Consider the following 16,690-nt stretch of genomic DNA (forward strand, 5'->3'; position numbering starts at 1 on the left):
TCTTATAACGGATTAAAATATTCAGGAGGGAGACTAATAAAAGAATACTTTCCACAGTTAGATATTACCCACACTGTTTTAATGACTCACCTGAGGGAGATAGAGATTGTGTGTGCGAGAGAAGGAGGTAATGATGAAAGAATCACGTATGTTTTGAAATTGTTAATTTCACAGTTTATATTGTAAAAGTCAGTTACCATTATCCTAGCCTTAGAAATCTGAATTAGAAACATTTATTTTTGCTTACTTTACACCTTAATTTCTTGATTTCTTTTTAAAGTTTCCCTGTAAAATGTGTTCTGGATTTGTCATGAAGTTTATAGAAATGGGCTGTGTGTCTCTGGTGCAATGGGTAATCTTTTACAATACAAATAAACAAAATAAACAAATAAACCAAAACTAAACTAAAACTAAACTTTTCTGAAACAGTCAAGAGTTTGTAGCTCTGTTACATGATAAATAAAATAACCTTTCTGCAGGTAGATGGAGCAGAGATCTAAATAGGTATCCTTCACATATGTTGGGCCTCAAATAGGTATTTTGGCTAGAAGAGGACTTTGAAGTAAAACCTGAAGAGGGAATCGGGTTGGGGAATATATCCATCTTCTATCTTAACCTTTAAACTTTTGGCCTGGATGATTGAGTCTTCTTTAACATATTGAAATACATTTTGGGGAGAAACATTAAGGTGTGGCCAGAGTTAGTACATTCCAACAATTCTCTGACTCCCTGCCTAATTTTTAAATGTTTTTATTTGTGACTGGTGAAGTTACTTGGATGAGTAATGAAACATCTCAGATTAACAAACTTTGGCCCAGTTGCCATGATTTAATTTTTTTAGATACAGAGTCAATTAATATAGGACTATTATGGTGTAGCAATGTTGTTGTTTTTAAATTCCTGTAAGGACCCCTTACCACTTTTAAAAGTTAGGGAGGACCCCAAAAGAGTTTTTGTTTGCATGGCTTACATTTATCAATATTAACTGCGCTAAAAATTAAAATTTATATGTTCCCTGTCCTACTGCTTCTCACAATTGTTTGGTAGGTTTTAATATTGTATTATTTTTCAACATAGGGTGATAAAGTTGATTTTTCTTAAGTCCTGAGAGATAGACATACATACATACATACATACATACATACATACATACATACATACATACATACATACCATGTTTCTCCAAAAATAAGACAGGTTCTTATTTTCTTTTGACCCCCCAAAATAAGTGCTTGGCCTTATTTTCAGGGAGGTCTTATTATTTTGAGGTGCAGGAGATTGTGAGTGGGGTCACCTCATGGCTGCTGCTGTGTTGCAATATTTTCAGAGAGGGCTTATTTTTGGGAGAAGGCTTATTTTAGTGCATGTGCTCGATTGGGCTCATTATCCGGGGAGGTCTTATTTTCAGGGAAACAGGGTACATTCATTCATTCATTTTTTGCCTTTATTATTTTTTTAAAATAACTCAAGGGGTCTAACATATACAACGCACCTTCCTTCTCCTATTTTCCCCACAATGACTCTGTGAGGTGGGGTGGGCTGAGAGATGGTGACTGGCCCAAAATCACCCAGTTTTGCTTTCACCCCATTGGGGCCTCAGGCTACATTTTACTATAGTAAGCTAAATTAATTAGTAATCTGCTCTGGAAGGGTTAATTATTGCTAAATCAGGTTGACTTAATCATGGATATTCAGCCTGGCACTGAAGTGGTAGGCACAAATGTCTTGTCATTTCCAGCACCTGAAAATCTAGAGAAACCATCAGAGCAGAGTCCCAGAGCAGAGTCCCATCTTTTGTAGTACAAAATACAAGCAATCCTTGACTTATGACCGTGATGGAAACTGCCCATTATGGTTACAAGTTATAATGATTGTAAAAACAGGTCATGTGGCCTACCTGATTTTACAAGCTTTTTTTGTAGCTGTCATAAAATGAATTCTGCAGTCGTTAGACGAATGGCGCAGTTGTTAGGCAAATCCATTGTTCACTATGGTGCAATTTTGCCGTAAATTGGAAGAAAGTGCCAATTTTAGGCAAAACTTGTAAAACACGTTCAAGTGAACGTGAGATGCTGCAAATGACCATGAAGGTGGTATTGTTGATGAGTGTCCATAGTGCGGTCATGTGATTATTAGGGAGGGGAGAATGTCAGAACTTCAGATTCGGATCATTAGTCCCCTTTTTGGGGTTTGTCATAACTGACTGATTTTAAGTCAAGAACTACCTGTAATATTCTTTCTTGTTTTACATGTAATTACTGTTGTTAAATCCTCTACATTGCACAACTGGATTGCCCTTTTTGCCTTCTGTGTTGAAACTTTTAAATGCTCTGCTATAAGGCACTTATATTAAAGGCGCAGGTTTGATATTGGATATCACAGGAGTGAGTTACATCGCATGGAAATGCCATTTTTGTTGCTTCAGCCTCTGGCCACCTTGCGCATTGTTGTAAAATTGGATGCTTCCCTTGAGCCTCTTGCTACTTAACTAGCCATATTGTAGTACGTTTCAGTATTTTATAGATCTGATTCCCCCCCTAATATGAATTTTTTTTTGTGATCATCCTGGAGCCGGCAGCATTTCCTAATTGGCACCCGTGGTTTTGGATGACACTCTGCCCCTCCCACCCACCACTATATCTGGGTCATTTAGGTGATGGTTCTTAGAAGATTTTCATAAAATGTGCTCGCAATATTAGCTATAATGCGAAGATCACAGTGTTGTGATTGGGGTATATTAAGGCTTACATTTTTTAAAAAGATATAGGAAAACTGATTTTGAACTTGCCAAGTTCTTTGCTGAAGAAAACTGTCATTTTCTGGCTTCTAAACTATACAAGCCTGAAAAAAAAAATAGATGTGCTTTCACATTTAAAGGGTTGACTCCTTAAAACAGCAGCAAAGAAAAATGACGGGCTGGTTCATATTTATGACGGTTGCTGTGTCCCAAGGTCACGTGATCCCCTTTTGTGATCTTCTGACAAGCAAAGTCAATGGGGAGGGCAGATTCACTTAACAACTGAGGCAGAAAAGGTCATAAAATGGGGCAAAACTCACTTGACAAAGGTCTCCGTTAACAACAGAAATTTTGGCCTCAATTGTGGGTTTAGATCAAGGTCAACCTGCAGAGGTTAGACTGCTATAAAGCGTGACCCGACGAAAGCGCGAACGTCGAAAGCGCGCCGACAAAACCGTGGCGCTAAAACCGCGATGTCAAAAGCGCGCCGACAACAGCGCACCGACAGAAGCGCGATTTAAGTTATGGTAAGGCTTAGGGTTAGGTTTAGGGTTAGGTTTAGGGTTAGGTTACAGCGCGCTTCTGTTGGCCCGCTGTTGTCGGCGCGCTTCAGCGCTCATTCGTCGCGCGGTTTTGTCGGCGCGGTTTTGTCGTTCGCGCATTTGTGGTGGAACTGCTATAAAGATGTAGTTCTGAGTATTCATAGAATATTTGCGTACTTTACTTAGGTTTTTGTTTAACAAAAACAACTTCTGCTTGTCTCTCCGCAGGACCGGGTCAAGAAGCCAAGATGGTAGTTGCAACCACACAAAGAAAGCTCTGTCTCTTTGTTATGTGTGACACAATGCCTGGGAATAAAGGGCAGTGCTTTGATTGCGGTCACAGCTGCCATCTTGACTTTTTTGACACTATGACTCCTGGCACAGACGTCGCCTGTGGTTTGTGAATCTGTTTACCATTTGTCTTCAATGTGGTGCAAGGATTATTTTGCTTCAACACTTTGGGATTTGATGGCCACTAAATGGTAGTGTTGCATACATGCCTTTATTTTTATCTTTTTGTTTCCCTATTTACATACTCTGCCTTTCATGAATGATTAATAAAGTTCACTTGGTAGCCTTTTGGACATAATCCTATTTCAGGTTGGTCCGTGAATTTCCATGCTACATTAGTGTCATGTCTTTTGTGCAGGGAAAAATGTGACATGAACTTGGCTAGCCCTTCTTAGCATATTTTTAAACCCTCAAAACACTTTGGGATTTTTTCCCAACAGAATTACAACCCTGCTCGCTACATATCTCCCTTTTTAAAAAAAATTAATGGAGAGGAAGACTGTTTTGCAGAGCAGCTGTTCAAAATGGGGAAAATAATCTTTGTGTAATAAAACTCCTATCTGTCCGCGCACTTGGCTTTCTTTCTTGCTTCCAGGCAGATTGTGTGTTGTTTCTAGCTTCCTGTAAGTTGGGGCTTTTGATCTGTTTTTTTCCTCTTCTGTCCTCCAGAATAATGAGCCCAAGCAGCTGTTCAGTTTTTGTAGAAAGCCACATATTTTTTCCCCCCAGTTCTTTCTGATTGCAGAAAGTTAGCTTGATTTCCTTGATTTCCTATGCAAAAGTTCTCTTATTTTGAAGGAGGCGGGCTTGGAGGATGTGCAGTGATGAGGCAATAATATCTTAAAATGGGAGCGTACACAAAGCAGAAATGTTCACGTCATGGGTTGTACTATAGTCAGAATAACTTCATCATATTGTAGAACTGTTCTGACCCCCCTCCTTCGCTCGTTCAAAGACGACAGGGCAGACAGACTTAAAAGGAAATAACTTTATCAGTCCTTGGCTCAGACTGGCTGCGAGCCCAAAATAAACATAAATAAAGTCTCTAGCAAGAAGATAACAGAATGCAAAAACAAAGATCTCTTACGGCCAAACCAGGTTTACAGAAAGAAAGCAGATCACTTCTCCAAGTGCCTCTCACAAACAAACCACGACCGATGAACCATGAACGAACGACCGAACGTTGACTTCTGCAACCAGGGCGTGGCACCATCAGTCCTTTTATCTCCAGAAGACCACACTAACGAGCCCCAGCTGCATTGTTATTCCTGCATCCCGACTCAACTCACAGCAAACTTCTGCTGAGTCACAACATAGAACTATAGATGCAGAATGAAGCGGTTGCTTAACAATTTGTGCTTTTTTGATATTGGTTCTAAGCTTTTTGTGCATAAATATAGGAGTGGGGGGACTTTTCTTTTTAAATAAAAGAAAACACTTCATGGTTATAAATAAGAAAGAGAACTGTTAGCAGTTTCCTTTATTTATTTAGAGGGGTTGTCATTAACCAAAAACACATTTCAGTTTTGTAACCGCTTCGTGTGAAAGTGTAGGATTGGATGCATAGGAAATGGTACCCAAACTGTGCACTAAATGTAGTTTTGTGTTTCTTTAAAAGAAGACTACAGTTCATTAACAGTTATCTTTAATCCTGCTGTTACATTCCTGGAGTTTATGGATGTATAAACGCTTCATTAGTATCTATAGTGTTCCTTGTTGCACTTTCACATACACTAAATGCTGGAAAATGTTCTAGGCAGACACAACAACCATCTTTCTTTAGGTGAAACTCAAATAAGATCTCAAGTACAAATTGCTGCCTTGGTTCCCAATCATGCAGAAGACCATTTCTCTCTTTGGAAAATTTGTGGACATACACAGTCACCTTGAAATTTATTGCTTCCTGGATAATGGATCTCTTCATGGAACCTTAAAGCTGTTGCCATTTGTGTGAACCATGGTTCCCATGGAAGATACCTTCTAATTTTTGCTATGCCCATTGGCAATGCTGAGTTTGACACATCCATTTGCAACATCATATCTTTGTGAAGCTGCGTTTCTGGCAATTTTTTGGCCTGTGAAAATATTAGTGACGCTAAAATGTCACGAATCAAGAAAGTTTGGGGAATCTCTGATGTGAAAATCTCTGACATGAACTGATGATATAGCTAGATACAAATTTCCTTCTGAAAATTTCAATACTTCTCCAAATTACTGGAGATAGTTTGCCCAAATAGGCAGGCTGATCTTTAGAATACTTATTTCCAATCCGCATGAATTACCAGGAGAACCAAATGAAGTGCATATATGCATAAGTAACTTTCAACAGTGTATTGAATCGTGATGTGAGGTTAGTTGAATTCAAATCCAATTGAAATCAAGTTGCATTGCAAAAGAACTTATTTCATTTGGGGGAAATCTACCGTATGTTTAATTAATTTAGCCTCCTCTAAAATACATTTTATATAAACTACTTGAGTTTTTGAACATTGTCCTTAGAGATGTAGCATCTTAGTAAATAGTAAATAGCTCATCTCTCTTGTAAAAGATAGATTTTTAACCTCAACCATCAGATTTTGGTAATTCACAAATACAATACATATTTTTGCTACCTTCAAGTTTCAGTAAGTCCTAACAACGTTGCATAATGAAGCTTATTCTTAAATGTTAATATTGAAGATTGTACACCTCTCTTTCATCAATTTTAAAGACATTTTTGGGTCTTAGTATAAAAGTTATCCTTTCTAACCCATATCCCTGGATTTCATTCTTATTTCAGTGGTTGGATAAGAGCTGGACCATTTCTGAATTCAGTCAATGCCCATGGCTGCACATCATAAATTGTAAATGAGACAAGAAGTGCTCACGGTTTTCAGTTTTATTTTGTGCATGACGCACAATGTATTTTAAAGTTATTCTAACAGCTCTGAAGCTTTTAGTGGGCATTCCTTATAATTTCCGTTTAAAAGATTATGCATTTATAATGTACTAAGACAAAGTCACTTAAAAGCTGGCAATGCCTTTGAGTTGCTATATATAATGCATTAATGAAAACATTTACCGTTTAAATGATAAGAGCTATTTAACATTGCTTTCATGTTAGTATTATGTGACGAGAAAAAAATATTACTATGCCTTAAGCTAGAAAACAATGACTTGGAAAATAATGTTATATATTCCTTCCTTTTTTTAGTTAATTCTATAGTTTTGGATATTTGCTTTATTTCTTTGTTTCCACAAAATCTGATTATCTGGTAGCATAGGACAGAATTTGTGTCCAGTGATTCCCATGTGCATCATCCTTGTTTAAATGCTGCCATTAGATCGGGAAACCTCTAGTTAACTTAATTTTGCATTTGGGGAAGGTGTGTTTTAGCTTTGAAATCACAGAAAATGTTCAAAAGGGAATTTGCATGGAACAGGGAGATTCAGTTGGTCCACATACTGACCAAAGTGTTCATTTTAGTCATAAATCCAGAACAAGTATGCTAGATCTTGGCATAGATGTTATATGATGGAAGATACCAGGTTGATGGCAAGATCATTGGCGGCAACAGTTAAGCAAAGATACCAGAGAATTGTGTTGGGTGGGAGGATCAAAGGAGAGTCTATTTTGGTTATGCCACCTTTGAATTCAAGCGTGGCAGCTAAGGACAGCGAAGATTTGCTTCCCAAACCATGCAAAGGTTGAGTGCACAGAGGACCAAGGTGCCCCAAGCTTGCTCTATTCATCCTGCAGGACCCACCTGAAACATCCCTAAGCTGAATCAATCAAGACGTTCCACGTTTCATTTCACGATGTTCCACAATTCATCCGGAATGGTTCGGTTGATCTCCTAAACACAACGCATTTGTTGTATAGTTGGAACAAACAGGTTTTCACACACGCTCTAAAACTAACTCGGGATTTTAGATGTAGTTTAATATCCTGGTTTATTTTGAAGCTGGAACCACTATCTCTTGCTTCATACAAAATGAGGAGCACTGGTAAATTGTGTTCCTCATTTAATATCTTGACCAATTATCATGACCAATTAAAACAAAGTTTACGAAAGTAGAGCGAGGAGATTTTATTCATGGGTGGGGGGAGGCTTGTCCAGAACTTGCTCGTTAAGACAAGGTATTATAATCTGAACTAGGTCATCCCCTTTTTAGCCTTCAGCAAGTTGTCAGACTTCTTTTACCCATTTATAAAATATGAAGTACTGCATGACTTAAGGAAGACTTGTGTGCATGTCTGTAGCCAGCAGCACTGCACACTTTAAGCTGGTTCAAAGTTAAGTACCTCTGTTTATGTGGCTACCTTTAAAAAAGAGAGATGTATCTGAATTATGCGTGTGTGTAAATGAATCTGTTTGGCTGTGTATCGTATGAAGTTCTATGGCCTTATTTGGATGAATTTGATAGGTTTGTAACCTATTACTTTGCAGAAAAATAGACTAAGGATATACCTTGTATGTTATCTGCATTATAATGGCATCTGATCAAATTTTTATTATTCTTTATATTCGAACATAAGATGACAGTGATTTGTAGTTTGTTTCATTTCTCTTGTTGGCCTTGATAGTTATTTGGATAAACATTGTAATACTTTCATTCTTCATGAAAAGGACATCTTTGCTTTGCCATTAGCAGAATTGCAAAAATCTGTGTCAGGATACTTTTATTACTGCTTTTTCTCTCTTTTTGATTTGTTTTTCTCTCCCTTTTTAAGTGTAAAGATGGTGCTAATGTGGACCAGCGGTGACACCTTCAAGACAGTGTATTTCCTCCTGAATCAAGCTCCATTCCAGTTCTCAGTGTGTGGACTTCTGCAGGTTTTTGTAGACATGGCCATCCTTTTGCAGGTTTACTTCTTCAGCTGGTACCCACAGAAACCTGTTCCACATTCATCACATCCAGCCAGCACGAAGGCACTTTAAGGCACAGGATGGAAGCGATTATTCGTTGAGATTTGTAGAAGAGGCTGGGAGCCAGCCGTAGCTTCAGCTCTGCTTGTACCTACTGTGTTTCTGATGAACTAGAAATAGAAGACTCAAAAATGCCTACCTACAGGGACACTTCTTCTGGCACTTTTTCCTCTTCTTTCATTGGGTTGCATATCTATTGAAATGGGTTTGTTTGGGATTGCAGCGAGGGGTTTTCTTTTATGTTCTACTCAGTTCTCTAAAATATTTGTGTATGGACAAATGTGTGTATCACAAGGGCTGGTTGTTAAATGTTCTCAATGCTATTTTTTCAAAGGTCAGTCATAAAAGTTGGGAGTATTTTGTCTGAAGCATTTACCTATTTATATGCATATGGGTTATATATTTGGAATATTTTACATTCCTTAGATGAAAGTGCAGAACGTCTTGTTTTTTAAAATGTGGTAGGCCACACTTGGTAAGATTGTAAGAGTTGATACTAGGAAAAGATGGTTTAGTGAATAATGTCAAGGAATAGATTTTGTGCAACTGTGTTAAATATATATGTACACACTGCTGGGCCAGTGTGATGTATAAATACATCAAAGTGATTAGTGATTTTGATACAAATGCTCCTACAGCCAAACAGAACAGACTAATGCACAGTAAGTCTTCAGAGAGCTCAGAAGGATGAGTAATTTCGATACCTTGGAGAATAAAGTAATTTCTTTATGGATCTGTAAAGGATTTAAACTTAAAGAGGATAAGCTTGAAAGAAAATCAGTGTTTAGTTTATTTGCATTCTGTTCCTGTATTTTTGTTTGGTGGAAAAGCCACATTTCAGTGATGTAAATCTTGTCTTCGCAGTGCGAGCACAATGACATTCTTAAAGTTATACTCTTAAGTTGCACAGGCCAACTACAACAGCACTGCTTTTTAAGCTGAAGACATTATTTAAGTAACCTTCCCTCTGTAAAAGAGGCGGTTTACTAGACTAGGATAGAGAAGAGAGAGCAATACTTTAGTGCTGGATAATAGGGCAAATTTTTTTTTTTTAAAAAAATGTTTGTGTGTGATATTTTTCTAAATATTTAATACCAAATGTCATTTTATGTTTGGGAAGAAGTGGGACTACTGAAAACAAGGGGAAGTGTGATAGTGATTCTGAGTCCATTAAAGTTTTGCAACTTGCTTCATTTTAGCAATGCCATAGCCAGTACCTGAAAGGGGGGAATGAAAAATCACATAGGGAGGCATATTTATGAGCGTGGAGGATCTATAAAATGAGTTCACCAGACTTATGTAAGCCTGTTCTGGTATTTGATTGGGCTGCAAGAAAAGCATCGCTTGTATCGTTTTAAAAGTTCCTTGACTAACTTGTCAAAGCAAATTTGCTTCCATAGCTATGAAATATATATGCATTCTGCAGTGATTCAGGAACTGCTCTCTTCTCTTAGCCATAAAATATACTACGTATATGTGCTTTTGTTGTTAGATGTATCCTACCTGGAGGGCCATTTTATGAAATGCTGATTCAACTGTAATCTTGATTTCCCTCAACTATTGGGGGAAAAAAAAGATATTCAAGTCTGACCAGAACTCTTCAGCTGGATCTCTTCCTTGCTTCGTCCAGCTGTCTGCCTGCCTGTCTCTCTGTCTCTCTGTCTATCTCTCCCTCCCTTCCCCCTCTCTCTCAAATCTGGGGTGACCTGAAGACATCAAAATCCCATCTTTGCAAAAGTGGGAATCTTATCAGAAGTTTGCTTTAATTCCTTCCACTTGCACATCTATATTTCAGGTCCTCTCCTATATTTTAGGTCTGAGGGACAAGTGTTTCACTGTGGCAATTCTGAATGCCCAGGAACTCAGTCCCTCCCTTCAACAGCAAAAAAATAAAAATAAAAAATCGAGACAAGGATGAGGCAATATATTGATTGGCTATCGCTTTAGTGGAGGTCTCTGTGCCTAGCTGGCAAATAAATTAAACCTCAGGAAAGCTGCTTTAATGAGGGCTTGGTGTGAAATGTTGTAGTTGAATAGACGTGCTGTTGATTAGCTTCGCTGCTTATTCCTTTGGTGCCTGAAGTGACCTTACCAAGCTGATTTTATGTGGCATGGCTGAATGTGAATGTTGCATTGCTCTCTTTTTCACAAGCGTTCTAACTGTGTTAGAACAGGGTGGCAGTCATCTTTTAAATTATACATTTTCATCCTAGTTTTTCCTGGTGTGCTGCTGTAGCGAGGATTGTATTTCTACTCGTACAACAGAATTTATTAAACTTGCAATGCTAGTTTTTATTTTTGTATGGGGTAATATTCTTTGCTTTCCCAGTGTCTTTTGAGAAGAGATACAGGATTTAACTATTATGTTAGCGTAGCCTGAATATATACAAATACCTCTTTTTTAAAACAAGTGTTATTGAAGGTAAAATTTATAGTATTCCACAAACACACCTGCTTTTTTTTAGATGAGTTACTGTCCACAAATTCTTAACTTCTGATGTCAATATTAAAATGTAGGTTCAGAATATCACAACACAACTACAAATGACACCAGAGAAGTTTACGCACTTGTGCAGAATTTAACTGTGTGAGTCACTCACGGCTGAACTCCAGATAGCCACGCATTTAAGAAAAGGGCCATTGTAACACGACCCACATACCGTTTAAGGCTCAACATCAATTGATTCCCAGGGAATCATAACTATCCATCACATAAAAGAGAGCCAATTGCCTGTTCCCCCCCCCCATGAAACTTTGTTGCCATCGCTTGAACATTTAAACCAGGGGTGTCCAACAGTGGCAACTTTAAGACTTGTGGACTTCAACACCCAGAATTCCCCTGCTAGCATGAATTCTGGGAGTTAAATTCCACAGGTCTCAAAAGGTTGCCAAGGCTGGGCACCTCTGATTTAAACCACGAGTGTTCAATCTTTAATTAAATAATGGTGAAGCTTACTCTCTGATCAACTAGAGAAGCGCAGCATGCCTTTTAGTTATGGTGGGAGAATCAATTTTCGCTTAGTTTTTTTGGGGGGGAGGGACAGGGGAGGATGGATGACCCATGTCCTTGAAAACTGGCATCAAATTTCAAAAGTTCTCATGATGCTAAGAGGCCAAATTTCAAAAATAGGACACAGGTTGTCCATCACTTACTTAATTCTCCTACTCACAGGTAAACTCTTCATCAAGTAGCAGCTCTGATACATCTGTAAGAGTATCCAAAGAGCATCTCAGTAATTAGGAAACTATTTCCTAAAAAAAAAATATGTAAAGAACTTTTGTATATTTTAGCTATATGTTGAATGTATGGAAAAATCCAAATGCACTCATTAACGATCAGTTTGATTTTTTAAAAAAAAATAAAGTTATACACAAATTCATTATTTGTTGTTCTTTTCAAATGTAACGCAAGAAATATTGCTGGCTTCCTCCTCCAGGTATACTGAACTTAAAAAAGAAAACATTTGTTAACTTCCGTATACATAGAGGAGAACTTTACAAAGTTCATTAAGTTTCTGATATTGAAACAAGACTATTTATTGTGTTCAAGACTGATTGTGCACCACTGCGAAAGAAAGTAACATACTCATTTCCAGCACAGCATCTCATTTATACTCAATGGCCAGTCTTCTAAAACTGATGGTTTTAATAATTTAATACTTTAAAATAATGCATTTTGATAGCAAATATAGTTTATTTCTTCACGATACCAATTGTCTAATAATAAAAGAGATGTTAATATATGCACATACACTATTCAGACAGAACCAGACCTCTGGATAACAACTTTCTGAATAGATGTTTGACCTATTCCAATAGACCTCCTGTTCTGATCCATCAATTACAGCCAAACGCTGCTATTTTATAAGTTTTGATATGTAAATTAAAACATTTAATTATTTGCCCAGAGTACAGTATAAGTATTTATGATTTGCTGAACTCAATGAATGGTGAATTTTGTTTGGACTATAGGAAGGGAACAACTATTTCAAATTCTAATTAAAAAAAATTGCAGGAAAAGTTTTATTTATTCAAAAGATTTTTTTTAATCTAGTCTTTCTTTGCAACACCAGAATCTCTTCACAAGGTTTCGAATGTGATATCTGAATCACCTCTACAATTCTATATATGATGGTGTGATAATCTGAAGGTTCCAGTTGCTCCCTACTAAAGCACACTGCTCTAGCCTTTCTGCCCTTATTTTTGGCAAATTGTGCTGCTTTAATCTACAGGTAGTCCTTGACTTACAACAGTTCATTTAGTGACTGTTCAAAGTTACAACGGCACTGAAAAAAGTGACTTACGACTGTTTTTCACATGACCATTGCAGCATCCCCATGGTCACATGATTAAAATTCAGACTCTTGGCAACTGACTCGTACTTATGATGGTTTCAGTGTCTTGAGGTCATTTGATCCCCTTTTGCGACCTCCTGACAAGCAAATTCAATGGGAAAGCCAGATTCACTTAACAACTGGGTTACTCATTTAACACCTTCAGTGATTCACTTAACAACTGTGGCCAGAAAAGTCGTAAAATGGGATAAAATTCACAGGACAGATGTTTCACTTAACACAAATTCTGGGCTCAATTGTGATCATAAGTCAAGGACTATCTGTATTTTGTTTTTGGACATAAAAATATAAAAATGACACTGTGTCCATCTCGAAGAATGGATCCCACAGAAAAAGTGCTGCTTCTGGCAGTTGCACCAGGGTTTCTTTTGGCAGAGCGCTCCACATATCCCAGCAGTGGCTATGCTCCTCCTAACTTGACAAAAAAATTGAAGAGAGTCTTTGAGTAAATTGCTGATAACTGATGCTCCAGTTCAGACCCCCAAACAACATTAGGTACTACGCATCAGGATTCTGCCAGTTTACAACCAGTATTGGAACGCTGTAATTCAGGGGGGTCAAACCCACGTCATGGAGGCATATCGGGACTTTTTCCCCCTTCAATAAACCAGGCATGGGCATGGCCAGCCCGTGACGCATCCAGCCCAGAGGTGGTATTCAGTTCTGACAGGTTCTGGAAAACTGATAGCGGAAGTGGGGAGAGAATGGGGATTTTGAAGTATCCTTCCCCTGCCGCACCCACAAAGCCAGCCCCCCCCCCCATGTGTGTGTGTATTGGGGGAAGGAAAGATTCTGGTTGGTCCAATGAGGAAGAAAAGGCACAAATTGCCCTTATGCTGAGTTCCACTTCTTGTAGCTTTAAAATTACATATTCCCCCTTTCACTGCTGTAACGTAAAATGAATCGTTTCTAATGGTGGATGGGATTGCACTGCCCTAAACAGACCCCGTGCACAACCTGGGGTCCTCCTGGAATCAGGCCTGCAATATTCTTTTTAGAATTTTGGCCTGCCACACTTTCTCTTATTTCATTATGCTGTTTCATTAGTATAGTTAATGGGAGGGGGGAATAGACAGGAGTAAGATTGTGGAATGTATTGTTATCATTCTTTTCTAGAAGCTAAGATCATCTTTTGTCTCCGCGCTTAGTACACCTGACCGGAAGCAGCTGGGTGTGGATGCCAGCATGGAAGAAGATTGGACCATGTGATGGATTGTGGGTGTGGGGACAAGATCATGAACTTTTAACTGAGTGGAATTCTGATGTCGTTTCCAGTATTGGGATTTCATAGCATAAAATACCAAGATGTCTGAGCTATTAAATTGGAACGTTAAGGATAGTTTTGCCTTAGACTCTGATTTAATTCTACATGATACTTGGAACGCTGACACCTGGATTCACAACTCCTGCTCAAGGAGCAGATGGCACTCATAGCTAGGAGGGCCTTTGTATAACATTTTATACAACAGTCCAGTTTAGTCCGTTCTTGGATCAAGGGGGCTTGCTCACAGTCATTCAGTGCCTTAGTGATCTCCCAGTTGGACTATTGCTACATATTCTACATGGGGCTGCCCTTGAAAACTATCCAGAAACTTTAGCTGGTGGAAAATACAGCAGTTATGTATGTTCCTGGTAGTACTCATGTTACACCTCTGCTGTGCAAGTTGCATTTGTTACCAGTTTGTTTTTGGATCCCATCCAAGGTGCCGGTATTGACCTAAATGACATGGGACCGGGATATTTGAGGGACAGTCTCTTCCTGATTTCTAACAGAGCAGACCTATTGTGGATTCCATCATCTAGGAAGCCACATTTGATGAGCCCTAGGCAATGAGCCTTTCTGCTGTGGCTCTTGTATTATGGAATCTACTCCGCCCCACCACACCCATGAGGTCAGCGCCATCACTCTGGAGCTGTTGCAGGTCCTTCAAGACCTAGTTGTGCCAGCAGGCCTGAAGACACCAGGGGGCAGGTGAAATGGTAAAAGAAAACTAGTTTTAGATTATGTACACAAGGTAATTTTATTTTCCTTTCTTATTTTCAAAATAAACTGGAATAAATGAGACTCAGGAAATAGAAATTAAGAAGCTTTTGTTTACAATGCTCCTTGCTAACAGATGACATGTTTAATATAGCTCAGCCACACAAAACAAGACTGCATAAAACTCCCAGCGTCATCACAATCTTGCAGACCAAGAATCAATACAAATGGAAGAGTAAGTAGACTTACTACCAGTACCTCCAGCACGAAGATCCTCCATTTTCATAAGTGGTAAGGCTTTTAATTTTCACTTAGATCCAGGAGTTGGAATTCACCACAATTCTTAATTACTGTAAAAGGCTCCTGCCTTCTGGTGGCAAAATGTACTTCAAAAATACTGCTCATTGTGACTCTTGTGTGCTTATTTCCAACATAATGGAGAAGTCATTTTTAACTATGAGGAAACGATTTGCATGGTCAAAATCCATCCAAACCCGAAGCTTTTATCTCACGTTTTGTAAATCTCACATGCTGCATGTAACAAAAATTTCGTTGCAAATTCAGAAGAAATTAAGAAGTGCAAATATTTTGTGCTTCCTCCTTATTGTGCATCCTTGCAATGGCCAGGCCTAACTTAACTGGATGTTCTGCAATTTGTCTCATATTCAACTCCAGGCCAATACAATTCTTTTTATTATTGATAGCTTTAATTTCATTATTTATTTATTTAGAAAGACAAGAGCCAAAGCTTCCCAGATTTTTTAACCTAACACTGCAGGTTATAATTATTGGAATAAAATGAAAGCCCAATTTTGCTGTTTAGTTTAAAGCCAGCTATAAATGCCCCAGAAAGTGTCGTCTTCCATTGTAAAAATATCATAGCTTTAGTACCAATCGATCAGACATACGGGGAAAAAATCTACTAGAATCATTTTAAAGCAACGCACATTTAAATCTGAGCAAAGGAAACACCATCTAAGCCAGGGCTGGACAACTATGGCCCCTTTATGAGCAGTGGACTTCAAATCCCAGAATTCCTCAGCCTAGCATGCTGGCTCAGGAATTCTGGGAGTTAAAGTCCACAAGTCATATAGGGGCTATAGTGTCCCATTCCTGATTTAAGTTAAAGTGCAAAGCTTCCTGTGGCCAATAGCAATAATGCATAAAGAACTAAAGCAGGCCTTTTTAAACCATGGGTTAGGGTTAGGGTTAGGGTAACCATGGGCAACACATGGATTGGCTTTGCAATTAATTCAAACATATCTTCACACCCATATATCAATTTCCCCTTTTAACCTCTACGCATATTTCATGATGTACACCACAACATGAATCCACTAGGGATGAAAACAGCTAGAGAGGACAATACTGCTGGACAATCTTGTCAGTTTCTTTAGCTCTATGCAATATGGATGGTACAAGAACTACCTGAATCTGGATATTTTTTAAAATATGTTAGCTGTGTTATTTCTTCCCACATACATACAACAGAAAGAAGTTTGAAAATGGCTCTTGAAAAGCGCAATTAGCAGCATCGCTAGTTCTGAAGAGTCTCTGAAATTCTAAAGGATGTTACATTAAAGCCAATCGGTCTTCAGCGCTATGATGGATCACGTAAGCCGCTGCTCAAAAGGCAGTTTTTCTGGTTGCAAAAGGAGATCTAAGCAGCTTGGTTACTTTAAGGGGTGTGTGTGTCTCCTAACTTGGCAACCTTAAGACTTGTGATGTTCTGCTCCTCTGCTGGCTGGGGAATTCTCGGAGTTGAAGTCCCCAAGTCTTAATGTTGCCAAGTTTGAAGACCTCTGCTTTAAGACATGAATAGCCCTCCATCTGCTTTTCCTCTCCTGTTCCCCAAGATTCCAATTTCCTTTGCG

General features: G+C 38.5%; 1 protein-coding gene across 2 annotated transcripts in view; it reads left to right on the top strand.

The window, feature by feature from the left end:
• The window catches only part of SLC66A2 (solute carrier family 66 member 2), a 67,352-nt gene extending 55,492 nt beyond the window's left edge, over positions 1-11,860 (top strand). For both annotated transcript variants that reach the window (XM_032223111.1, XM_032223112.1), the window contains one exon: positions 8,285-11,860. In XM_032223111.1, coding sequence (XP_032079002.1) covers positions 8,285-8,492 — 208 coding nt within the window. In that variant the 3' untranslated portion in view covers positions 8,493-11,860. The remainder of the gene's footprint in view (positions 1-8,284) is intronic.
• The last annotated feature ends 4,830 nt before the right edge of the window (positions 11,861-16,690 follow it).

Source organism: Thamnophis elegans, chromosome 8 (assembly GCF_009769535.1).
Source record: "Thamnophis elegans isolate rThaEle1 chromosome 8, rThaEle1.pri, whole genome shotgun sequence".
In the NCBI taxonomy this organism is placed as follows: domain Eukaryota; kingdom Metazoa; phylum Chordata; class Lepidosauria; order Squamata; family Colubridae; genus Thamnophis; species Thamnophis elegans.